Here is a 25,976-nt window from a genome sequence, read left to right as displayed (position 1 = left end):
TTTAATTTCAAGAATGCTGTAAATGTTGACTTTGAATACTGATCAGAACCATACATTCAGTGTGAAAAGTTTTGTTTCAGAAAAACTGGAGTAATATGCGTTCAGAGAGTTGTCTTTACTTTTTAATAGCATTTAAAACAATACACAAGTTGTTAGGAGTTTCTGAGTACAGAACACTTGAGTTTAACTAGCTGATCTTCAGAAACCAGTGACAACTTACCTGTATGTAAATCTTAAGGGAAGATAATAAGGTTTTAAGGAGAGTCAGTGAAGGGGAGGAAGAAACAGCTGTTTGATTTTTAAAGAAGTGGAGCAACAGAACTAACCTCCTAAATACAATGTGTATAGAGCTGAGTATTGTTTTATTTTACAGACTCAAATAGACGTGTTACAGGAGGAGCCATGCAGCTTTCCTTCAGCTATTTAACAGTGGACTATTATCCATTTCACAAAGCAGGTATGAAAGTGAGCATTTTGTGAATTACCTGTGAACATATCTTCCTTGAATACTAAAAAATTCGTGTGTGTACATATATAGGGCATGGATAATAATGTTCTGAGCATTTCAAATACACTCGTTTTTATTTCATTGTGTATGCACAAACAAACAACAAAAGCAACAACCTGGGAGCCAATTTAATTCTGTGAATGAGCTCTTTTAGGCCAAACACTTACTTTTCACTGTTCTGTTAGGTCAACAAAGCGGTGTTCAGACATTTCTGACATTAAAAGATTTCTGTGTTGACAGAGGAAGGCAGTATGGCAGATGATTGAGAATTCACAAATTGGGTATTCGAAAGAGTCAATCTGTTAGGGTTTAGGGGGTTTTTTGAGTTTGTTTTTTTTTTTTTCATGTGGAAGTCTACCATTTTATATCCATTTCCAAGCAATGTTTTTGTTTTTATTTTGCTAAAAAGGAAGCCCAGTGTTTAGAGGTTCCATTGTATAGGCTTTTGTGAAGGAACTGTTATTAAACAGATGTTAGCAATTTCCAAAGAAACATTTCTTACAAATAGTTTTCAGAAGTCTAAAAAATGTAGAAGTGACAAAATAAGTTTGCTGTTGCATTTGAATTCAAAAGCAGTCCAGCACAGTGGAGGGCTTTTTAGCTGGTGGGCAGAACTGGTTGTGCTTTGTTTTGCTTTTTACTAACACAGACCACTCGTTTTGGAATGGTTATCCACATAGATTAAAGATGTGAATTAGCCATAGCCTGCCTCATGCCTTTTTTTTGTCATGGTTGCAGGTGGAATCCTGTAGTGTCAATCTATTTCCTTCATAGGTATCAAGTGTAATTTTTGTACGTTAAAAAATGTAATTTAGTATAGGTCAAATAAACATACAGAGCCTCAGAAAAAAATACACTTCATCAGTATTCTTTCTTTCTATGGGCCTAATATGTTCCGAAAATTGTGATATTGCTTTGTTGCCCTATAAAAGGGGGAGGACCCTATTTTACAGAGGTTTAACACATGCCTGTCTTGTAAACCAGCTATGTTTTTCATTTACTGTCACTTCTGATTCCTACAATGTCTAAATGAGGGACCAATCTATCTATGATTTCTGTGAGCTCTCCTCAGAGAAAATTCAGAGGATCAGGGAAATAAACTGATTGTTTAATTTGAAAGCATTCTTAGCCAGATTGAACCATGCACTGTAGGCTCTTGGATGGGCAGGCTAGAAGCAAACTGAGTGCTTTTAGGTAGTGACTGCATGCAACATAACTCACTACCTGAAACCAGAGATGGAAAAACTCATCTGCAGATCACAGAGGTGGTGCCTCTAAAGGTAGTGTTCTCCTTCCAGTCTTAAGCAGTGTTCTGTACAAGTATGTTTAAGAAACAGAAATCTATGTCTCGCTAATAGAGTATGATAAAAAGCTTCCAAAGGTGGTGGTAGTTGGTCCAATAGGATGCATGTGTGGAGGGGGAAGGAACATGCCAGAAAGTTTCTTCTTCCACTTAGAGGTCCTCATTTGCCCATGGTTTTAGAAGAGTGTGGCAATTCTATGGGCAAACTCTTGTCACAGAGGGGACAGTTTGTTTGCTCAGATCAAAATGTTAATCCTGAAAATTCAGAGGGGGTTCTCTAGCCATGTAGGTATTGTGCCTCTATATACTGGTGTATCGGGCTATCACCTGATATGCAGAGCATTTCTACCTTGAAGTCCTGCAATATTGCATACTGAAGGACACCGTATTAATACTTTCTAACAGCAAGGTCACAGCTTCTGTGTTTTCTGGTTTTGTACCTTTCTGGCCTATGGAATATTTAGGAACAGCTTTTGGATTTAGTCTTGAAAATTGCAGTTAATCCTCTAGGAAGAAGTTCTCAATAATTAATTATTTTGCAGATTGAGTTCTTGGGGGCTGGGAGTTGTTTGTTTTTTTGTAAAATACCTGCTCAGCAAGACTCTAAAGGGAGTTTGAGGCATATTCACTGTAGGATAAATTTCTAACCCATTGAAAATCAAGCCTTCCAACAATAGCCTTTCATAATACTTAACAGAAATGAAGCGGGTTGTATGCCCATTGACTGTGATAACCCTAACATAAGCCAGACTTATTGGATGTTGTAAACCTGTTTATGCAGCAGTCCATCACTCCAGTAGTCTTCCCAGACCTGCTTTCACCCAAGCTTTTATCCAGATCCATTATCTATGCAGCTGATGTGTTGCTGGATGATGATCAGAGAAAGCTGCTGCTTTGCCATCATGCAGGACATTTTGCAGCATAAGAAATTCTTGATCAAGTTGATATATTGAGATAATATGAGAAATTGGAAAGCATTTTTTTCCTGGGCAACCAGCAATAAATTCAGATGGTAGCAACATCAGTGCCAGCTCCACTAAAATACTGTTTTATTACATTCTGGCCTTCTCTTCACTATTCATAGGTAAATGTGGCAATGAGATCTCCATATATAGAGATGTAGAATAGCTGAGAATGGAAGGCACCTCTGGAGATTGTGTAATCCAACTCCTCTGATTAAAGTGATTTCAGTTAAAGTTATCTTCCCAGGCTTGTGTCCAGTTAGGTTTTGAATAGCTCCAAGGGTGGAGACTCTGCAGCTGAGATTTGTCTCCAGCTGAACTTCATGCTGCTAGTCCCCACCCTTGAAGACTAGTGGTTTCCAGTAGATACTGGGGTGGCTAAAGTTCCTAATGAGGACCAGGCTCTATGAACATGATACTTCTAGTTTTCTGAAGGAGGCCTTTTCATCTTCCTAATCAGCTGGTCTGTAGCAAACATCTGCCACAACATTTCCATGTTGGTCTACCATCTAATCCCTACCTATGAGCGCTCAGCTGGCTGATGATCCATCCCAAGGTAGAGCTCCATGTGTTCCCACTCATCTCACTGATGGGTCAACTCGGCCTCCTTGCCTTCTTGTCCTGTACTTCCCAAAGAGCCTATGTCCATCCTCTGCAGCATGTTAGTTGTGTGTGCTATCTCACTATGTTTCTGTGGTCCTGGTGAGACCATAGCCCTGCAACTGCATGCAGATCTCTCATTCCTCCTGCTCTGGCATGTTCCTCATGCTGCATGTGTTAGTGTGCAAGCACTTCAGAGAGGTGCCTGCCTGTACTGACTTTCTAGAAGGGGTACGAGAGCTTTCCCTATTATGCTGCAGTCCTACAGGTACTTCAGAGTTATGTGCATATGCTTGGGGTGATCCCACTTCAGCCCTGTTTTGGAGAATCCCAGCTTTATGGACTTGATTTTAATGTATCTTTGCCCTCTTTTGCACTCTCCTTTTTTTATTTTTTTTTTCTTCGCTGTTCCTTTTTCATCATCTTCACCCTGAAAGATGTGAACAACCATCAAAAGGCTGTGATGCAGGAAGGTGGGGAAAAAATGTCATCTCTTGTGATGGGCCCCTCCCTTATAGTTTCTTCCATGCTGAAATCTTTGCATTTAGGCTTGAAATCACGTTTTTTTTTCCCAAAGCAATTACCTGTTTTAATTATCTACTAATCCCCAGTGTAAGTATCCAAAATCTTATTAAGTCCCAAATAAATTAAGTTTTCACATGGTGGTATTTAGAGAGTGATGTATCACTTGATAGAAGTTATTTGTAGTGCATGCTTAGTATCAAACACATTAGTAGACTGTCTTTACAGGGACTGTTTGAAGAGATCTGAATTTCTTTCAGAGGTTTAAGTGTCTGCCCAACAGAAACATGCTAGGAATAAAAGAATTTCTACTGGGCTTGATTTTTAAGGCTGTGTGTGGTGCAGCACTGATTGAAATTACCTTCTTGTTTGTGTGCCATAGAGGTGCTAGAGAGCCAACACAAAAAGAATACATTTCTGGAAAGGGACCAGGAACTTCTTAGGACACAGTTCTGGCAGGAAAGATAAGCTTGGAAAAAGTGAGCATGAGAACGTTGTTCTGTTACTTGCTCTCACTTTTTTTTTTTTTTAACTTTTTTTTTTTTGCATGTTCTCACGTATGACATTAATGTGTCATCAGATTTCTCTGAATTGAAATATTCAGTGCTGTTTTCAACATGCTAATGGTGTTAAAAGGCAGGTGGCCATATTAAATGGTTTTCTGAGTGATTTTTGTGAAGCAGTGAGATGTGTTTTTATATAATATAGCTTCTGTTTTAACACCTGTTGTAAATTCTGTTCAATAATTACAGCATGTAATAATAAGATTGTATTTTGAAGAAGAATTGTGAAATAGTGGAAACTTGTTACCTAGTTAAAAGCAGACTTTCAAATGAGTCAATATTCCCCACATTGCTCTTATTTGCAGGAGACAGCTGTGATCACTGGATGCATTATAGTGATGCAACTAAAACCAGAAGTGGATGGGCCAAAGAATTATTGAATGAATTCAAAAGCAATGTTGAGTTACTTAAGCAGGCTGTGAAGGACCAGGTTATAGATTCTCCTCCCAAATCACCACCTGCTGTATCCCCGCAGAACCTACAAACAGGTACTTTGTTTGCATCAGTCCTGCTCCAATTCTGTGAAATGTTACAACTAGTCCAAAAAAGACTGTTCTTCTCAATGATTCCATCACTATTCTTTCCCACAGGCAAAGAACAGATACCAAAAGGAACACCTAGGGCTTCCTCTGTATCTTCTCAACAACCAAAGGGCAAACTGATGTCTAGTCCTGTTGTGGTTAGACTTGCAGATTTCAATATATATCAGGTACATTTCTTCAAGTTAGTAAAACTGGGGCTATTTTGCCCTGGATTGTTAAATACCTATGTTTTTTTAAGGGACAAATCTGAAGCCCATTGAAATTAATAGAAATCTTTTCATTCATTATTGGATTAGATCTTTATGGTCCTGCTTCTGTTTTGTTAAAATTGGTGGATATTTTCTTATTGACTTTATATTAGGTGATACCCCATTACAGTTATATTTCAGATCCAAGTTCTTCCTGAATTCTGACATTTAGAATTTCATCTTTTCTCATTGTATTGTGTTGGGTACCCAATATTTTAATATGTGGTTTTGTATTTCATACTTTTCTTATTGTTACCTTTTTCAAAGGACATGGGATTTTTTTAAATTGAGAGGGTTTTTTACTTTTTTTTTTTTCCCAGCCCTTCCCTCCATCAGTGATATTTTGAGTAGGCATTTTAATTATTCTGCCCCCATTCCCCATTTGTTTAAGTACTTTTTTTTGACATTTGTGGTCCAGATTCACTCTTTCATGCAGACAGGAGGCAACTGGAATAGAGGAGTATATCTCTAAGGCAGAATGGTAGTGATACAGCAGGATCTACTCTAAATTTCAGGTTCTAACAAAAATGGTTAGTGTGAGCCCTTAGTCATTGTGACTTCTACTTGCTCTTTTTCCATTTTTCAATGCTTTTTGGCCATATTGCTTCTGGTAGAGTGGGAGGTTGCAGCTTGCTGCTATGAGCCTTTTTCTGGGTTTGAAGTGGTTTTATATAATTTTGTACTGTTGGTGCTTTCAGTTGCTTTCTGCTCTTCAGATACTTGTCTCCTCCTCAGATACTTGTCTCCTCCACCTCCCTACATAAATATATTTTTGATTTTTAAAATTTTCATTACCTCTATACAATTTACAGAAAGCTATTTTTCTAAATAGATCTGTTACTACTTGAATTGTGTGTTGATACAGAGTTGTTTGCAGCTTGAAAACAACTACATGGAGTGAAGCAGGCTTATAAAAGTTATATATTCTTTATTTCCAATGAAACTCATACAAGTAGACATCATGATATAATCAGTATTAATATGTTGGCTAATTCCAGAGTAGCAGTCTGACTTACTAAGTGTTGGATGAAACAGCTTTGTTTTGAAAGCAAACTTTTTAAACTAGGGTACATTCCAAGAAATTTAAGGTCAAATATATATCAAAAGGTGATCTCTTCCTTGTTTAATAATTTTACGCTGCAAGGAACCAGAAGTGAAGGATTTACTGTTCTATAGTGTCTTGATTCTCCTGTGAAGCAGACCTTTAGGCATAGCCAAGCATATAAATCCCTGCCAGGTGCATGCTAAACACTTTGCTTAGCAGTATACAGTCTAGAGTGGGCCCACATACTGGAGTCTTTCCTTATGTGACAGAACAACCACTTCCTAATTTTATTGACATAGCTAGCTATCCTCTATCATCTAGATAGAGGATCCTTGAGGAAAAAAAGTATGCAAATACAGCATGTCTGAGCAGAATTGTTTATGCAGGAGCTTTAGTGTTTGCAATAAAGAGATCATTTTGGGCTTTTACTGAACACCTTTGAAAGTGACCTGCTGCCTCCTGCCTGACATGAAGGAAGGTGATCCGATACTGTTCATGCTATATAGTTTTCTTGCGAAACTGTTCTGTGTGGATTGCTTTTAATACAAGGCGACTAGGTCTGTCTCGTAGCACTTTGTGTAGTTGGAGTTCTACATCTGAGAACAGTGGATTATTACCCTTCTAGGCGTATGTCTTGGAACTACAAATGTATAACAATTAATAAAAATGTAATGTACTAATGAAGTTAATCTTTTGTCTTTTACAGGTTTCAACAGCAGACCAGTGTCGTTCTTCCCCTAAAGCTCTCATCTCTTGCAATAAAAAGTCACTTTATCTTCCACCAGAAATGCCAGCTGTTCATATTGAATTCACTGAATATTACTACCCAGATGGAAAGGACTTTCCTAGTAAGAAGTTCAGTTTTTTGGTTTGGGGTGTGTTTTTTTGGTTTGGTTTGGTTTTGTTTTGTTTGTTTTTTTACTGTACCATAAATTTTGTGTGTTACTTTCACCCTTATGAAGCTTAATACTGGTTCCAGGTTGACAATTGGAAATAGGTAATGGCTTTCTAAAATGGAAAAAGGGCAACACTGCTCCATTTGCACAGTCCTTGTTCCTGGTAATCTCCTGTAATACTGTTTTTTATAAATATGGCTTTTATGTCAGAAAACACAGCATTTTAATGACACAAGTTATTCATTTTTCAACATATATGTATTGTTTCTGTAGTCGCATTATCTAGCTACATAAAAGAACTGAAACTATTGCAGTAATATTTATTATGTAATGCAGATCTGATTGAGTTGTTTTTATTGTGTTATGTGGTTGGCCCTGTTATATATACAGAAATGTGAGTGGATTTCTTGAGAATGGAACTTGAGGACAGCAAATCTCCTTGGTCCTGCCTTCTGTAATGAGGGCATTATCCCCCTCTCCTCAGACTTCATTCTATTCTAATATTAGGTTTTCCATTCAGAAATTCAGTTGATTTGAGTGACAAATAATCATTACCTTAGGTATCCCCTAACAATGTATTTGTCCTTGAGATCAAAGGAATGGGTTTCCATTCTTTCTCTGATGTAAAATAGGAGTGAAAATGTACGTCTGTGCTCATGTAAAAAAAAAAAAAAAATTAAAAATACACCCCCAAAACATTTTACTTATTTTCATGATTTTGTTTTTTTTTCTCTTTCAGTTCCATGTCCAAATTTATATGGCCAGCTGAATGCTTTACAGTTCACCCTGGATGAGAGAAGTATTCTTTGGCTAAATCAGTTTGTGTTGGATTTGAAACAGAGTCTTATTCAGTTCATGGCCATGTACAAGTTAAATGATAATTCAAAATCAGATGAGCATGTTGATGTTAGAATTGATGGATTAATGTTAAAGGTATGTTGTCTTTGAGGAGGGGTTTTGTGGTTCCTTGGAAGAAAATACTCTTATTTTGAAAAACTGTTAGCAAAGCAGCTTAACAAAATGTGGACAAATACATGAGCAAGCAATCTATGCCATAAATAATGATCCTCAGGAAAACTATGCTGAATATGATGGCTTGAATACAAGTATGTGTCTTACATACTACTTTATATGTCCTAGGGGTATTTTGGTTTTGTTTTGAAGACCTGAATGGAAGTATTCACAGATCATTTCACTGTGTTCAATGAAGCTGACATAGCAGAAGAAAGAAAGATGAGCACTTAAGTAAAAATAACTAACATATTTGCACTCAATTAATGCAAGGGCCCTCCCTTGTTCATCTGGTTGTACTATATCAGAACTCTTCTATCTTGGTGCTGAATGCTTAGAGTAAAGCAAGTGGTTCCTCTGAAAGTTTATTTGTGTCTCCAAACCCCATTCTCACCATTTTCTGTTTCACGCTGACCCTTGGCTGTAGTCCAGGTACACAAGTTCTCTATATGTTTATTCCAGAGAAGTGGAACTCATTGGTGCATTGGAACAACAGATTCTTGCTTCCCTTGTCTTTTTCTTCTTTGGAGGAGAAGGATTGTTGAGCATTCCTCGCCCTTCTTCCCTCCCTCCTCCCCCCAGTTTGCATTGGGCGTTTTTTTCTGAGGTTCAGAGGTAAACAAAACAATGAGTCTCTTTGATGGTGCCTGCATGAGATGTTTCAAACATTCTAAAGTCAGCATATGGAGAGATGGCTGTCCTAATGCTCTTGGTACATATTTAATGGAACTTTAAAAAGCCATAGTTTGTACTGAATGGAAACACTTATTGAGAGCTAACAACCAGGCAACTACAAACACAGACTGATCTAATAGTGAATTATGATATATGAATAGCCCACTAAATTAAGATAAAAGCATTCTCATGTCCCTCAAGCTTTGAGTCATATTAATTGTTTCATCCCTGTATTAACTGCATTATTTATATTTTAGCAATTTATGAATATTTTGTTACTGGTGTGCTTGATGTTTACAGCTCTCCTAGTTATTATATAATTAGATATTTGGTTATTTTGTTCTGCGTCCTTTTATTTACATGAAGAAGCTTTATCACTCCCATCTTTTGAGTGTCTTTAGGATGACTTTTTTACTCTCATCTTTCTAGATTCAGCATGGAGATGTTGTGACGGAAGGTAGTGCCCCTGATCCTAGCAAAACTAATGTGGCTAAGGTCCATGTTAACAACAGATACAGAATTTGACATAAAATACATGTTTCCTTTAAAACTTGTGCTAAAGATAGGCCAGTTAAGTTCAGCATACTGAACTATTTTGTTTTTTTAGGAGTTGGAGTATATTTTATGATGAAAAAAATATGATTATCAGATAATGGTCACAAAATACTTATTCTGTGTTCTGCACTGTTAGGAATATTAGCTGTGTTAGCACATTTAGTTGTTTCCTGGTATCTTAACATAGAAAATAGTGTAGTGAAAAATCCTATTTGACAAGTGAGATTGAAAAAAAGCAGAGAATTGTAATTTGGAGTTCAAAATTTTAAATGCTTAGAACACTTGCAGAAACTTTCTGCCAAGTTGTTTCTGTGTTGAAGAAATGAAGCACTAATAATAATGAAGAAATGAGCCTAATATTACTGACCTAAATCTAAATTCTTCATATAAGAAAAGCCTGAGACCCTTATGTTTTTGTACAAACATTGAGTCTTAGATGCCACAGATCCCTCACAAAAAAGAGGAAACACAAATGATAATTTGTGAGCCTGTGTTAGTATACTTGAGTTCTCATAAAATTATAATTATATTCCTTTATTTTAGCTGTCATGGTTATTATTTTATTTCTTTAATTGTATACCTTCTCAATCTACAATTTTCTGACTAGAAAAAATATATTTCTCTTGCAGTTCATCATCCCATCTGAAAACAAACCTGAAATTCATAAAGATCAACCTCATGCACTTTCTATTCAAAGTTCAGAGATGATTGCTACGAATACAAGATATTCACCAAACTGCAGACACTCTGATCTAGAAGCTTTGTTTCAGAACTTCAAAGACTGTGAATTTTTCAGTAGAACTTTCACCACTTTTCCCAAGTCCCAGAAGAATTTTAATCTTTTGCATCCAATTTTCCAGAGACATGCTCATGAACAAGATACTAAAATGCATGATGTCTATAAAGGTTATATCATACCACAATTGAATAAATATGCATTAAAGACATCTGCATCTACTGATGTTTGGGCCTTGCATTTTTCCCAGTTCTGGATAGATTATGAAGGAACAAAAAGTGGGAAAGGCCGACCAATAAGCTTTGTAGACTCATTTCCACTTTCACTTTGGATTTGCCAACCAGTAAGGTTTGCAAAGTCACAAAAAGAGCTTTTATCCCATGATCAGACAGCTGTGAGCATTCCAAAAAGTGAATCTAGTGATCTTGCTAATAGACTGCAACGTAAAAAACTTCTTAGGGAATATTACAGCACTGAGACAGAGCCCTTGACCAATGGCATTCAAATGTTAGACACTTCAGGAGTGCTTTCTGAAAGTTCTTCCACAGATGCAGATGTACATGTCCTAGTCCATGTTCAGAAACATGTAAGCTTGCAGATCAATCATTACCAGTACCTTTTTTTGCTGTTTCTCCATGAATCTCTTGTATTGCTCCTGGAAAACTTAAGGAATGATGTAGAAGCAGTGACAGGAAAACCTGCAAAGCAAACAGATGTCTGCATTGGGATCCTACTTAAAAGTGCAGAAGTAGCCTTACTACTCCATCCAGTGACTCAGGGAAACCCTTGTAAGTCTCCAGTTGTAGAAGAAGGAAGTCCCGTGGCATCAGAACTCTCCCCTTTGGGAAATGGGGAAGCTCTTACTTCAGAGAAAAAATTAGTTGGCAGTAAGATAGTGCAAGCTGGTATTACTGATTTGGATTATGTAAATGACTGTAAGCCTCTGAATGCTGAAGTTAATAAAGGGATTTTAATAGATCCTCTTTTGTTTAAATCAGACAGTAATACGGACTTTCAGAAAGGAACATCATTTTCAGATGATGCATCAGATAAAGGTTTGGGAGACACAAGTGAAGGAGCAAGCAGTGGACTTTTTAGTAGAAGTGATTCAGAGGAGGTCTGTGCACCTCTGAGTGAGAAAAGTAGTTTGCATCCTAAAGAGTCAACATCCATCTTAAATAAGAGAGAAGATTCTACTGATTTTATCATTGATAAAGAAGACGACAAAAACATATTCTCAAATAAGTTAAATGAACAGGAAGGCACAACTGAAGGCTGCCCTAACCAAGTCACTGACTTGGACACAGAAACTGCTGTAGAAACTGAAGAATTTGAAATCAACAAAGACAGAGTGACTTCAATTAGAGTGTTTGCATCCCAGTCTTCATCAAGGTACAGAAGACTTAATACTAAATCAATTTGCTTACTATTTGAAAATATTTATCAATTTTGTTGGCCATGTAGTTCTAGTAATGGTCAATGGAAATGAACATCTAGTAGATAAAAAATTTTAAAATATAAAGATAGAAGATATGCAGTATCCAGCTTTTAATGAAAGCTAAAATGAACTGTTAACTTATCTGAACTCTTTACTTTTAGTTTAAATGTTATGAAATATGTATTGAGAAAAATATTGACACAAATATTTGCAGGAATGCACATTATTTCTGTGTTTGTCTCTGTTTAGCCTGGAGAAGAGAAGGCTGTGTGGAGACCTCATAGCAGCCTTCCAGTATCTGAAGGGGGCCTACAGGGATGCTGGGGATGGACTCTTCGTTAGGGACTGTAGTGATAGGACAAGGGGTAATGAGTTAAAACTTAAACAGGGGAAGTTTAGATTGGATATAAGGAGGAAGTTCTTTCCTGTTAGGGTGGTGAGCACTGGAATGGGTTGCCCAGGGAGGTTGTGAATGTTCCATCCCTGGTGGTGTTCAAGGCCAGGTTGGACAGAGCCTTGGGTGGCATGGTTTAGTGTGAGGTGTCCCTGCCCATGGCAGGGGGGTTGGAACCTGATGATCTTAAGGTCCTTTCCGACCCTAACTATTCTATGATTATTGAATAATCAGATTTTTTCTTTTGTATGTTGCCTGGTTTACAGAAATTAAAAAAAAAAACAAACAAAACCAACCAACTTCTATGTAATTCCTTTAATTTGAAATAATTTCCTGATATCTTTATATTTAAAAAGTGCAAAGCCTAAGGAACGCTGCCCGTCCAACCTCCCTACATTCTCTGTTTCTTACAAGAATATGAAGAGAAGTCCATCACAAGTCTCTCTGGATACCGTCTCTATTGATAGTATGATGCTGGAGGATCATTTGGTAGAGAGTGATGGAAGTGACAGCCAGAGCTTTCTGGAGAAAGGTGAGTAGGTTTAACAAAATATTTTTAAGCAATACATGAAAATGTAACCTATTACTAAAATAGCCCTCAAAAGGATTGTAGTGCAGCAAATCCTGGACACTTTACAGCATTATTTCTGTGAAGTTCTCCAGTCAGTAGTATCAAGTATATTCACAGCATGTTATTTAATGGGAGAGCAGTAAGGTGTGCTACTTAAGTAGTGCTACTTAATTTTAGCACTATTTAATTTTTCTCTCTTGAGGAGAGTAAAAGCATTGCATTCCTATGTTGCAATTGAATTAAGCAGCACGGTTCTCTGCTTTGCTTAAAAGCCATTGCTTTGGCTGGTTTTACAGGTTTGTACCCTGAATGGGTGTTATGCTTGAAGTGGTAAAGAACCTTTAATTTTAAAAATAGATGAAAAAGAAATGGATTTTCACTAATACTCATCATGCTAATTACCAAGCAGATAGATTTAGTAGTTTCCTTGCAGCTTGTTCATTATGGAGCTCTTCCTAGCTATTGACTGTCTAACAGCAGGTATTTGTCCAATTTTCACTCATCTGTGCATTAATGTGTGGTCCTGGTCTGAGGGAGGAATCCAGGCTTATGGTAATTATGTCTGTATAGTCTGTAATGTTGTGGACTTAAGCAATTGTAATGATCTAGTAGCTCTCTAGAAAAACTGATTAAATAATTTTCTAATGTCAGGAAATGCAATAAGACTTTATTGGTACCTCTTCTCTGATAAATTTTACTTCCAATAAAGAATGACTTTTTTTTTTTCTTTTCAGTCTAGAGCAATAATGAGAATACTACTTCACTTGCAAACCTCTTATATGTTTGGATCGTAGGAGTATTCCTGCATGTGCTTATGTGGGAGTATGCCATAAAATACATTTTCCATTTTTAATAACCTTTATTTTTTTTTAAGCTTGTTAAACAATATTTAACTGTAGATTAAGTCTGCATGCTTTCTAGTTGTCAGGGAAACACTACCATCATCACTCTAATGAAAGTATATATAGCTTATTTCTCTAAACATAAATCCACAAACTTTTGCTTTAAAGGCACTGTGCAGTGTTTTATAGACATGGCTGGATCAAGTTTATATTTGATTTGGAAGACTTAAAAGGCCTTTCACAATTTTTTCAATAATGCATGTGGAGTGCCATTTTGGGTTTGTCACTATATCCTGCCTTACTTTTATAGTGTCTAGAACTTTGAACTCTCTGTAAGAGGCATGGATTTGGCAGCTCAATCATAAATATTTGTTTAATAAGCCATCAACTCATCTTAAAGAGTGAGCTAATGTATGCAGACAGTAACAGACACTGACTTTATTCTTGATGCAGGAGTGATTCAGGTTTGGCTATGCTAACTGTGTTTTCTTTTCTTATCTATACGGAAGGTATTACAGCCACAAACTACCAAAGCCCATCAGAAAATGCTCCTGAAGGAGGCACAGTGATTGAAAATTGTGGTGGCTCATCTCCAGATGCCATGAGTGCTGCTTCAGAGAATGCCCATGAGCCTAGTGAAGAAATGGTAATATTGTTGAATTCCATTAGAATACATGCTTCAGCAAATTATACCTCTAAATAGAGCTACAATGAATGCTTTTAGAGGTGATTTTTCAAGTAATTTTGGTAGCTTTTGTTAGTGCATTGTGTAAGCCTATAGGTGTAGTGCACTTGTATTAAATACAAATGAAGATTGCAATCCAAGTTACACTGAGTATTCTCTGTCCTTGTCATGTCCTGTATAGCCACTGTTGGTAAATGACAGTAGCCACTTAAAAATGCCACAAAATACTTCTGCTTTCGTACCTAGCAATATTTTGTAATACTGTCGTGTTCTTTTATGCTTGATTGAATACAGTATTTAAAATGAGCTTTTTAACATCTTTATGTATAGATAAAAGAAAGTACCAAAACTCTGATGTCTCTGATATGGAGACGTTTCCTTAGCACTGGTAGCATTCTGTAGAATTTGTAGCATTCTGTAGTATTTGCAAATAGGAGCAAAACAGCTGCCCTGCTGGGTCAGATCAGAGATGCCTCTTGTCCAGGACTATGTCAGGATAATGCCCAGTATTTACAGAAATACGTGGAGATTCCCTCCCTGATATACCATGCAGGGTCCAACCTAAGAGTTTCAGTTGACTGAAATCTGTCATGTTCTTGCTGATTTATTTTCCTTTTTTAATGCTAGTCGTGTAATTCTTTGCTTTAAAATATTTGTGGATCATGTTAATTAAGAAAAATACATAAAAAATCAGCTCACTTAAATGATTGGTTCCTTTTAAATACATTTTCGATCATCTGTGCATATAGGTAACGTGGAAAAATCAGATTTCATTGACTGTTATGCAAATGCATGTTAGCGTGGTTTTTTTTCTACTTGCAGAATATAACTGAAGTCATTTTAGTAGTAGTAGTGATGATGGACATAGATCTTCTGATACCAAAGCTGACCTTTGAAACTGGCTGCTACGTATTGTTTTGAAAGATATCGCAGTCCAATAGAGGAAAAAAAGCTATTACGCTGATAGCCAAAGTTTAGTAGCCTGGTTCTTTAACCTGCTCTGATTCAGCACCACAAATGCTTGGTTGTGCTTATAATATACATGAAGTTGAATGCAGCCTTACAAAGCTTCAGGTGTCACATAGGTCACAAACTTCTTTGTTGGACTGAGAAAAATGCCTCACTTGTGGCTTTTCTGGCCAATTCTGAATCGGTATTAGTGGGTTATAAATACAAGTGTCTGTTTTTGGACAGACTGTTGAGCAACCCATCGTCAAGCTGATAGGTACAAAAGGAAAAGAAATGAGAAAACTTTTTGCTTTTCTGTGAGGAAGGGTTATGGATACAAATATTCTTTTCCTTTTGTAGAGAAAAGGTTTAGAAAGCACTTAAAATAATAACCACCGTAAATTCAATTTATAATCTTACACTGTTTTATCTTAATTTTGTTGGTAGATGTCTGTTGTGGTTTTCCAAATATTTGGTGTTAATGGGGAAATTGACATCAGAGGTGAAGATACAGAAATATGCCTACAGGTCAACCAAGTGATACCACATCAGCTGGGAAATATCAGTGTTCGGCACTATCTTTGCAACAGAACTGTTGGTAAGAACTAACAATGAGATCTCAGTGTTGTGAAACTGGAGCTAGTAACATTTGTTCTGAGTAAATAAAAACTCAGGAGTAGCCTTAAAGCACAAAACCAAGTTTTATCTTAGTACAATAGCATACTTTTTATGCTGGTTTAGAATATCTACTCTGATTTCTTTCCTGATAAGGGAAAGGGAAGGAAATAAAAATGGAACCAGTTTCTGGTACTGCAGATAAACTGCATTGCATTGAATTCTGGTCATTAGTTTGCTCTTTTTAAAATCAAATAAATTGCATTACATTGTTACTGTTTTATGAAGATAGAACTCTCTTACTGATCTAATGATGCTTTGCTTAAATGTACCTTGGTTTGAAGGGCTGGTTCTTCATGATCTATTTCTCTAGATTAATTTAACAACAACAGTTCAAACAAATTTATAATTTGTGATTTAAGAAAACTTAAAAATTGACTCTGTGTCAGGAAGGATGAGCTGTGAGGACAGCTGTTTTTTGCTTTTTTGGGCATTGTGGTTTTTTTTTGTTGGTTCCTTGGTTTTTTTCCTTTTTTAAAGCTTGATAGGAACAGAGGGTGTAGGTTCATGCAGATATTTGTGCAACTAGATCAACCAGTGTGTCAGAGTTTTTCCTGAGCATGAGTACATATACATTCTCTGCCAGAAAACCTAGTTCATATGCTGTGAGGTTTTCTTTCTTGGCACGATGTATTAGCATGCCACTTCACGTCACAGTTTGCTTTGCTCCCTCTGCCAGCCTTCCACATGGATTGCTGGATGCTGTAGGGTTTTTGGGGCAGATCCCTGATGCACTGGCTTCCTGCTTCTGGTTCCTCTCCTTTCTCAGGAAACAGCTATATAGCAGCTGTTGGCTGCCATTTATTTCCAGCCTTCCAGGAGCAGGATTTTCTTCAGGAAGCTGTATGTGGTGGGACAGCCTCTGATGCCTAACTAAAAAACCCATTTACTGGTAAGCTGAGCAGTTGCCAGCAGCTGCTGCCTGAGCAGCTGTTACATGATGTTGCAGTTACATTCAGGCATCTGAAGGCAAGAAGGAGGTCCAGCAGGGGAGACTCATGGCTGACCTTCAGTTCATATGCAGGCAAATTGATTTCTGGTTATCCATCACATCCGCTGTAAAACCAAGAGGGAGTAAATAGTAACAACATGCCACCTTCCTGGTCTCTTACATGTATCTAAAAGTAGAACCTGCTTTCTCTGGTTCAGCTGATAGAGACGCTTGTGCACTGGCTGATTATTTTATGGGCAAAAGACTATAATACGATAGTATTATACTTCTAAATACTTCTATATAGTTCTAAATTTGGATATACTATCCAAATACTTCCACTTCATCTCTCTTCCTTTCTCTTTCTGGTGGGTATCTGGATGGGTAGGCCAACAGTGCTCTTTTTGTACATTGCTGGTCCCTTCCATTCTGTAATGTACATCTTTTTTACTCTCTACTGTTCTTCTGTCCACTGTAGGACTGTGTTTTCTGTACTTAGTCAGCCATCTTCTGTGGGCACTGCTCTTCCCCATCTCCCATATTTATTCTAATAGAAGAACTAAGGAAGAAAATAGTTAAATCCAGAGGATCAAGGTTGGGAAAAAGTTTGGGAATTAGATCAAAAGAAACTATTTAAATGAGTTAATGGTAAAAAAATGCAACTAGAACAACCAGTGAGCAAAAGCAAAAAGAAAATATCCCAATAAAAGCAATCTCTACCCCCCCCCCCCCCCAAGACCTTTCAATAAAACTTACTCAAGTGCTGAAGTAACATTTGTAATTAGTAAAGTGAGGAACCATGCAAAGAAATTATCAAGAACCTGAATCCTCAAGTATTAATGCTCTGAGCAGTTGTTATAGCATTGCAGTAGCAATTAACAATATGCTAATGATACTTTTAAAAAATAAGTTCACATGCTGCAAATGTCTGTAACAGGATACCTGAGTATCTATATCTATAGAGACTTGATATATCAGAAAGCTTGTGTCTCGCAAATGTAATATGTTCAGCAATGATGCCTTGGAGTTTTAACCAAGTGCCTTGTAAACCAGTTGTATCATTTCAGAAGGAACTCTTAATTCTGTGAAGCAGGATGGTTTTTTCTTTATATAAAGGTATCCAGGCTAAGCTTTACTGGAAAGAAATAATGTAATGTGCAGCCCACCAACATACTGTGTTTTTCTTTTACGTTACATGTCAGATTATTTAGAGTAGGTTATCTCTGAAATGGAGGGGTATAGCATGCTGCATTTGTTATAGCATGCATTATTACTTATCAGTAGATAGTACATAGCAAAGAAGCCACCACAGAGGAAACCTGCACTTCATGGGATCACAGGATAGTTGAGGGGAGAGAAGGCAATGTCAAGACGTCTTTAGTCAAATCCTGTTCTCAAAGTAGGGTCAGCTCTGACATCAGGCCAGATTACTCAGGGCTTTATCCCATCGGTCTAAGAAAGGACCTCCAAGGACAGAGATTGCACAACCTCTCAGGAAGCCTGCACCAGTGCTACATTTTCCTCATTTCTTATATTCAGTTTGAACCTCTCTTGTTTGAACTGTTGTCTCTTAACCTCCTGAAGAGCACCAGTTTGAAGAGCCTGGCTCTGCCTTTATAATCTCATCGTATGTATTGAAAAGCTGCTAGCAGATTTCCCGTATGCCTTCTCTTCAGCTTTCTCGTAATTGCTAATATATGCATAAGCAGAAATCAAGAAGAGGAGGTTACAATAAACTGCATGCCAATAATATGGGGAGAGGAGGAAGAATAGTATTAAAGAAACAAGAATAGAAAAAAAAGTGTCTTCTTTTTAATTTTAATCTTTCCAATTTCTAATCTTGTAAACATTGGCCTTTCCTGAGGGAAGCAGAGTTTAAACCAAGAAACTTTTGTTTATTTTAATTCTCTCAAATTTTTTAAGTTAGATACTCTACTAATATAAATGGACATAATTCAGTTAATTTTACTTGAGTCACTTTGATTTCAGCTATCTTTGAAATGACAGCATTGATGCTTCTTAATATAACAACTGTGTATTACTGTGGGTATGCTTTTTGTCATACAAACAATTTCTGTAGATCAGAGTCACCAAATTACTTAAGAATCCCATGGGGTAGTTATTTCTGGTGGTGAACCCTCTTTTTTTATACAACAAATTAATATTGCCCCCCCTCCCCAGCAGTTTAACCTTAAATCTTTTAATTTAGTTTAGAATGATTCAGTTCAATGTTGCAGTTGTCCTTATTGGTTAAAGATGCTGAAACTGCTAGGTTTTTTTTTAAGGTTCAATTCTACTGCCATCCAAATAATGGAAGCACCATGTAGTCATGTTATCCATCTTACTGCATTGCTGCTTATATTCCTGTGTGTTAGCAAGTTAGTTCCTGGGTCAGGAAATTCTGTCTTTCTCAGAGAACACCAGCTCTCCTGAGAGAAGGAACTGACTTAAATGTTTTTCTGAGTTAAAATTGAAGGAGCTAGTGGAAAAGTTTAAAATAATTGTTTTTCCATTGTCCAGATATTGAGAAAACACTAATTTTTTTTTTTTGTAGACAGTGATATTTCTGTATTGTCCTTTCCTGTTGTCACAGTGAGGTTCTAGTACTGTATGTACTGTTTATTTCTCTTTAGTGCTTTGAAATGATAGACTAAGAAAGTGGCTCTGAAGTTCTGTAATTGCAATGATGTAATTTGTAGATACGACTTCTAAAATACTTTTGGAAAATCTCAGTTGGCCAGTAGAGGTCAAAGTATTTGTATCATGATTGCTTTTCTTGTGCATTGCAAAATTTTAATGCAAATTTGTTTTCCTTTTGCAACAGGTTCGGACTGTAAATCTGTGGCTGGACCACTTAATTCATCACCTGAGATTAGTTTGAGATGGGAAAGTGGGCCTAGTGCTGTGATACATTCTCTGCTGGCTGTAAAAAATGGTTTTCTTCAGTGTCATGTAGAGAACTTCAGTGCCGAATTTTTAACATCTTCCCTTACAAACATTCAGCATTTTCTAGAGGATGAAACTGTCGCCGAAGTGATGCCTATGAAGATAAAAGTTTCTAATGCAAGGATTAATTTAAAGGTATGTTAACAATGAGGCATTTGGCTGCTCTATAAGAACTGTGTTCTTGCTTCTTTGATGATAAATGACTAATCTGGATATAGTTAACTTCAAAGCAACTGCTGTTGTCCTCTAGAAGGTCTTTAGGTAATACTAAAACAATTAAAAAATCCATAGATTTGGTTAAATCTGTGGTATGCTTAGAGGTGGATTCTATGCATGACCAAGCTATTTATATGAATTAATATTTTATACTTATCTTATTTTCTCCACTCCCAGTCTCTTTTGTTGAGTGACTGTCTGGGAGCTTTACAGGTAAAGTATACCAAGTTCCTAGAGGCTCAACGTGGGTTTTTCTGGTTGGGCTTTTTAGCTTAGCACAATAATGGTTTTCTAATTACAAAAACAGATTTTAGAGGTTAATTCTCTCTCCTACTTAGAGGATCCTTCTTACAATGAAAGTTCCGTACAAAAGAAGGGAAAAGATTACAGGAATTCCAGTTCAAACCATGTGAATACTGTTTCTTAGATGCCAGATTTCATTTTCTGCCCTACCGAAAGACAGATACTAAATAATGCAAGTTTTCTCACCACTGTATCATAAAATAGTAACATTAAGAGGACACTCCTGCTCAAGTCTCTTAGGGGATTTTCTTTCATTTAAAGGAGATGGTGAGTTCTGTGCTGGACAGCCATTGAATATAAAGATAAGGACTTATTTTTTGGGGGAGAAGGGACCACAACAAAACCCCAGGCAAAAGTAAAGATAAGATAATTATAACATTGCTTTGTAAATTGATAATCACCCATATATATAAACTTTGAATAAATTGAAGACTGGAATAGCAGCTCCAGTTCTGCATCTGGGGGTAAGGCCTTGACTCTGCTGAGATCATTCTTGACTTAAAGGGCAGTTATTATTTCTTCAGTGTTTTACTGAAAGTGCATCAGTATTCCCTCCTTCTGTGAAGCAGCTTTTCCACCACCTGATGATCCTTAGGCACTCCTTTTGGGCTGTTTCTACTACATGAGTCGGACAAGCATTTTATTGTAAGAGCTGTGGATCTGTTCCTCACATTTCAGTGTATCACAAACATGAATGTTTGCAAAAAGGAAAGTCTTAACATATAGACATCTAAATTTAAAAATGGATTGTCCTGATTTATGGGCAAGAAGGTAGATGTAATCAAAATATTATTGAGAAAGCAGCTGTTTGAGGTGGGGAATATATGTTAATAAACAAACAGTAGGAGTCTGCTTGGCAGTGAAAGCCCCAGAGTGCTCACTCAGCAGTGCACACAAGTCACAGTGTTGGTTGACACTGTGGTTGACAACATGGTGGTTGACTAAACTGCAAGTTTGACATACAGATGATTCATTTCTATAGAGTTGCAGGGTAATAATGAGTGAAAGGATATGGTCATAGGCTATGCTGCATTGCCCATTCAATATTCTGTTGAAATTCGAAGAAATAGTGTATTTCTTCTGCATGAGACTTGATGCAGTGTGTTGCGCTGGGTGGGGCTGGAATTTAAGAAAGGTTATTTTATTTTTTGCATTTTTCTACTGCAATCTCAGTACAGTTTCAAGAAACTTTGGCAGTTATATCTTAACAGCTTTCTCGCTACATGTTTTATGCTGATATGTACAGTTTCTAATTACACTGGCTGTGTTATTCTGCTTGACAGGAATAATGAACTATAAAGACTCCCTGGGGAGACCCCAAAAGAAATAATGTATGAAGTTTCTCTTCTGTTGAGTACAGTAATATAACTGAACTTCAGCTGGCACCATCCCAAACTAAATTCTAAAAAGACAAAATCTGCTCAAGAATGTTAGCTGTACCCATTCAGTCTTTAAATAGTTCAAGGGAAAATCAGATGCTGCATAGTGCAGGCTTCTTATCTCTGACTCTGAGAGCTCCTGGGTTAAGAATGTCTTGGGTTGGGGTATAATCTTATTGAGATGTCTTCGAAAATACTTTGAAGTATAGTCAGACTGTATATATAGAGTTCAGCAGAATTACTCCAGAGATAACTTTGTGCCTTTAATATGATCCGGGGGGTGGAAGAGCAAAATTTTAGGGGTGAATCCCATTAGAAAATTTACTCTGAAGTGTTCCCTTTCAAGTTTCATTAAATCCACTTTTAAATCAAGATGTTTAATTGAACATCTTGATTAGCTCTTTTTATATCCCAGTAAACTCATTTTTGAATACTTATATTTTTTAGGATGACAGTCCACGTGAAAATTTCAAGGCATCTGAGCTGGTACCCATAAAACTTCATATTGACATACTCTGGATAGAAAGAAATGATGATGGCTCTTTTCTCATTAGAGGTTTGTATGTTCCAGCATCTTGATATCTCAATATCATAATCTAATTATGATGAAAACTGGGGTTTTTTTTTGTTTGTTTTCCTTTGTGCAAATATGTGGCTAATAATGAAAAGATATCTGATGATAATTTGTGGAAGTTGTGTTGCAATGTGCTTTAATTCTAAGCATAGTCACATAAAGGATCCAGTATTCCAGGTGTGGTCTCACTGGTGCTGAGTATAGGGGAATAATAACTTCCCTCATCTTGGTATCTGTAACCTTCCTAGTACAGCCTGTATGTGCCTGGTCTTTGTTTTCAGAACTTAACTGCTGACTATGATGAATCTTCTCACTGACTAAGGCTTACAGGACATTACAGTGTTTGCTTTCTGTCCAATTGGTCTCCAATTGGTAGTGGAAGTGGAGCAAGAGGTTATTTACTTCCAGCTGCAGCACTTCACACTGCCTGTTTCTCCAGCATGTTGGGTCCTCTGAAAAACAGGCTTGCCCCTCTCTTGTCAGTTACTCTTCCATTTGGTATTGCTCACAAAATTGCAGAGGGTGCACACATGCTTTCATTCAGGTCCTGAATATATTAATCCAACAATATGGAATGTATTGTATGACTTGAGGAAGAGGAGGCTGCAGGGTAGTCTTAATAGCCCCTTCACCTATCTGATGCAAAGGTATAGTGAAGGTGGGCCAGGCTTCTCAGAGGTAGGCTATGGCATGATTTACTTGTATTTAAACAACTCTATATTATCTAATATATTGTTTGCGTGTTTAAAGATGTTCAGTGCATTTTGGTCATCTTTTTAAACTAAACATTTGAAGAAATAGTAATTTAGTAAGAAAATACATAGTTTTAAGGTTTCTTTAAGCTCTTTTTTTTTTTTTTTTTTCCCCTTTTTGCTGAAGTACTTTGATCCCTTTTCTTGTAATGGACTGCTCAGGTACAGTGACTTCAAAGGCATAGGTCAAATACTGTCTGCACTGCTGTGATTTATGTATCTGCAGTGCTAGATTTTTGAGTCCTCACGTGTGTTTGGTGGGAGAAGGGGATTATGAACAGAAACTTTTTGCTCAGAAGGAAACATTTAAAAAAGAAAAACCCAACCCAGACTACTTTTTTTGGCTACCAAGAACCATGACCCTCATCTTTTCCCTTCCTGTGCAGCTTTGTATTTTAAGAGATGTTACAGTTACACTTCAGTTATAAAGGCTACAAAGTTTCTTTAATGCAAAGTCATTTAAGTTACTTTCTAATTTAAAAACTTGATCCTGCAGGTTTATCTCCCTGTGTCTCCAAATGTGAATGCAGTCTTCAGCTCTGATTTGGACCTGGAGACAGTATCTTAATAGCAATATTAATAGTTCTTAAACTTGTAGTTATTCAGAATGCATATTCAGTGATTATTGTATTGGTCGGTATAAAAATGTGATAATTTTCTTCAAGCTGGAAGCTACATATTACTTCTTCTCACGCCTCCTTTTCTTTCTCTCTTCCTCCAAAATAGTATGTTTATTTTTTTTTTATTCTTAAATTCGATTTTGGGAAGTGAATATTTGTTTAGTTGGTTTTAATTTTGTGCTGCTGGGAATCAATAAAAAGACAACAAAAACTCTAAGCACTGCTCTTAAGTGTCTTTTCTGTGATACAGACAATCAAAGAGTAAATGATGTGTCAAAGATGAAGAATTCAAGTAGTTCATTGCAGCAAGTGGCTGGACCTCCTGAACATAAAGCACAGGACCAATCCACGCAGACTACTTGTGAAATTCCCAGATCTCCTAAATCAAAGACGGATTCAGCTGACTTCCTTAAAAATGAGGTATTAAGAACTGCTTTTGACACTCTCCCTCCCATGTTCCCCCCCTCCCTGAGTATATTACAGTCATTAATCATTATAACATTTAGATCATCTATTGATGGGCTTGGGGGTTACTTCTGCTTAGAAATCTATCTGATACGGGAAATATGAATTATGGATATTATAGTACGGTTCAGTACTTAGGCATGCAAAATAAATTTAATACTACCTTCTAAATGTGGTAATAGTACACTGTAGACCGATTTTTCTCCTTTACATCAGAGTACAACGCAACTTCCAAAGACAAAGGACTACATTGTTAAATCAGACTTGTACTAATGTCTCAGTCACACCTGGATTTTGAATTGATGATGACAGAACTCACACAGTAGTTTGGCTTTGTTTTGTTTTTTTTTTAACTTCCACTGGGTAAGGAACCATTCCTAGAGCTCAGAGCCTGGTGTCATTTCCACTCTACTACAGAATGGAAGTGGTGTAGCTAGAACATTGGGATCTTGCCTTTTGAGGTAACTGCATCATCTCTGTGTCCTACAATCACTGACTGGGAATCAGTCGCAATTGACTCAGCCCCAGCAAGCCTGCACTCAGCAATGAATGTGAGAATATGGTACTGTAAAAGTTTCTGTATGGAAAATGTTAGTATGCAGGAATACTAATAAAGCTCTTCTCTAATGTGATTGTTTCAGCTTATTGAAGAAAATGAATGTCTCAAACAGGAACTAGCCAAAGCCAAAATGGCTCTTGCTGAGATCCAAATGGAAAAAGATGCTCTGCTTCATCGTATAAAGAAGATGAATGTTGATCATCAGTAGGAGTCTTCTGTTGGTGTGAGGCATCATCAACGGAACTGCAGGTGATGGTGGCATCTAAAATACTATTTGTTAAATTGGTGGAAGACATAGTTGGGTTTTTTTGTCACCGACAAAGTTTTCTCATTACAAACAAAATGTTTGTGAACTAGTTACTATTCTGAAATTATCGTTAAACATTGCAACTTTTTTCAGTCCATTTTAAACTGAAATAACTTTGGAAAAATCAGTTTATACTGTACTTTAATTTACTGAAGGCAAAAAAATCATATCATCTACTTTTAATATAATCAAAGGAGATGTTCTTTTTAAAATGTTTCCTGAAAAGTGGACAGCCTAGCAATGAAAGAATGTCTAGGTGCATTACAAAGTAAAATGTACCATGCCTCATTAACAACTGTACCTCTGTTTGTTAAGGTTATGTTGTTTTATTCTTACCAAAAGGTGTCTGTACAAGAGGTTACATTTGCACTATGATGATATGGGCTAGCTCCTCTAGAATAGTATAGCTACTGAAAATTAAAATACCAGCCCTAACCTGACCCTCAATTCACTGTAATTTGCCCAGAGAGTCCCGTATACCCTTTTGTATGGACTCCTAAAATACCACAGTAAATGCTGGAGTGGTGAAAGGGCATACTATTGGACTTTCTTTCTGCATGAAGGTTCACTCTATAGGTACAGCTGATGTAATTTAGACATTCGCACCTGGGTTTTCTCCTGAGGTGAGGATACAGCCCTGCAATAGGATCCATCCCTTTGTGAAAGATGAGCTTAGAGCTGTTTTGCATGCATGTCTGACTTCCGCACAACTCATCAGACATGCCCAAGGATTTGGTCCAATGTATTTAAATATGTAATGTCAATGCTGGGGGAGGGAAGGGGGAGGGAGGGGGCGGTGGAAATCCTACAAGGATTCTGCAGTTGTATATTGCTTTTTTTGATAAAAAAAGCTGTAGAGAATCATTTAATTAACCAATGAAATTGTGAGATTACATGAAATGTAATTACACAGTTTAAATCATGGGTGATTTGTACAAATTGAACAATAATTTTCAGCTAAAACCTGGTACAGATGAATAAATAAAAAAGCACAACGCTGTAAAATAGAGAATATAAAAGTGTGCTTTAAATAACTTATGAAACAACATACAAAACCATACATGCCTGTAAGATTGGTTTTGCTAGAAGTAAAAAAATGTCTGAATAATTTAACTAGTGACCTTGAATCTGACAACTGAAAATCTTTCAACTGCTACCACAATTGTTTCTGCTCCATGGGATATTTGAGGGAAGTTTTGCCTGTA

General features: G+C 36.9%; 1 protein-coding gene across 3 annotated transcripts in view; it reads left to right on the top strand.

The window, feature by feature from the left end:
• The window catches only part of BLTP3B (bridge-like lipid transfer protein family member 3B), a 53,555-nt gene extending 28,470 nt beyond the window's left edge, over positions 1 to 25,085 (top strand). For all 3 annotated transcript variants that reach the window (XM_057425421.1, XM_057425428.1, XM_057425434.1), the window contains 13 exons: positions 374 to 457; positions 4,764 to 4,946; positions 5,049 to 5,167; positions 7,000 to 7,141; positions 7,929 to 8,122; positions 10,060 to 11,558; positions 12,355 to 12,530; positions 13,921 to 14,057; positions 15,492 to 15,642; positions 19,475 to 19,731; positions 21,942 to 22,050; positions 23,691 to 23,860; positions 24,547 to 25,085. In XM_057425421.1, coding sequence (XP_057281404.1) covers positions 374 to 457; positions 4,764 to 4,946; positions 5,049 to 5,167; positions 7,000 to 7,141; positions 7,929 to 8,122; positions 10,060 to 11,558; positions 12,355 to 12,530; positions 13,921 to 14,057; positions 15,492 to 15,642; positions 19,475 to 19,731; positions 21,942 to 22,050; positions 23,691 to 23,860; positions 24,547 to 24,672 — 3,347 coding nt within the window. In that variant the 3' untranslated portion in view covers positions 24,673 to 25,085. The remainder of the gene's footprint in view (positions 1 to 373; positions 458 to 4,763; positions 4,947 to 5,048; positions 5,168 to 6,999; positions 7,142 to 7,928; positions 8,123 to 10,059; positions 11,559 to 12,354; positions 12,531 to 13,920; positions 14,058 to 15,491; positions 15,643 to 19,474; positions 19,732 to 21,941; positions 22,051 to 23,690; positions 23,861 to 24,546) is intronic.
• The last annotated feature ends 891 nt before the right edge of the window (positions 25,086 to 25,976 follow it).

Source organism: Pezoporus wallicus, unplaced genomic scaffold, assembly GCF_028554395.1.
Source record: "Pezoporus wallicus isolate ANWC-B61680 ecotype Strahan unplaced genomic scaffold, APGP_CSIRO_Pwel_v1 scaffold_3294, whole genome shotgun sequence".
Classification (NCBI taxonomy): domain Eukaryota; kingdom Metazoa; phylum Chordata; class Aves; order Psittaciformes; family Psittacidae; genus Pezoporus; species Pezoporus wallicus.
This window is presented reverse-complemented; position numbering and strand designations above follow the sequence as displayed.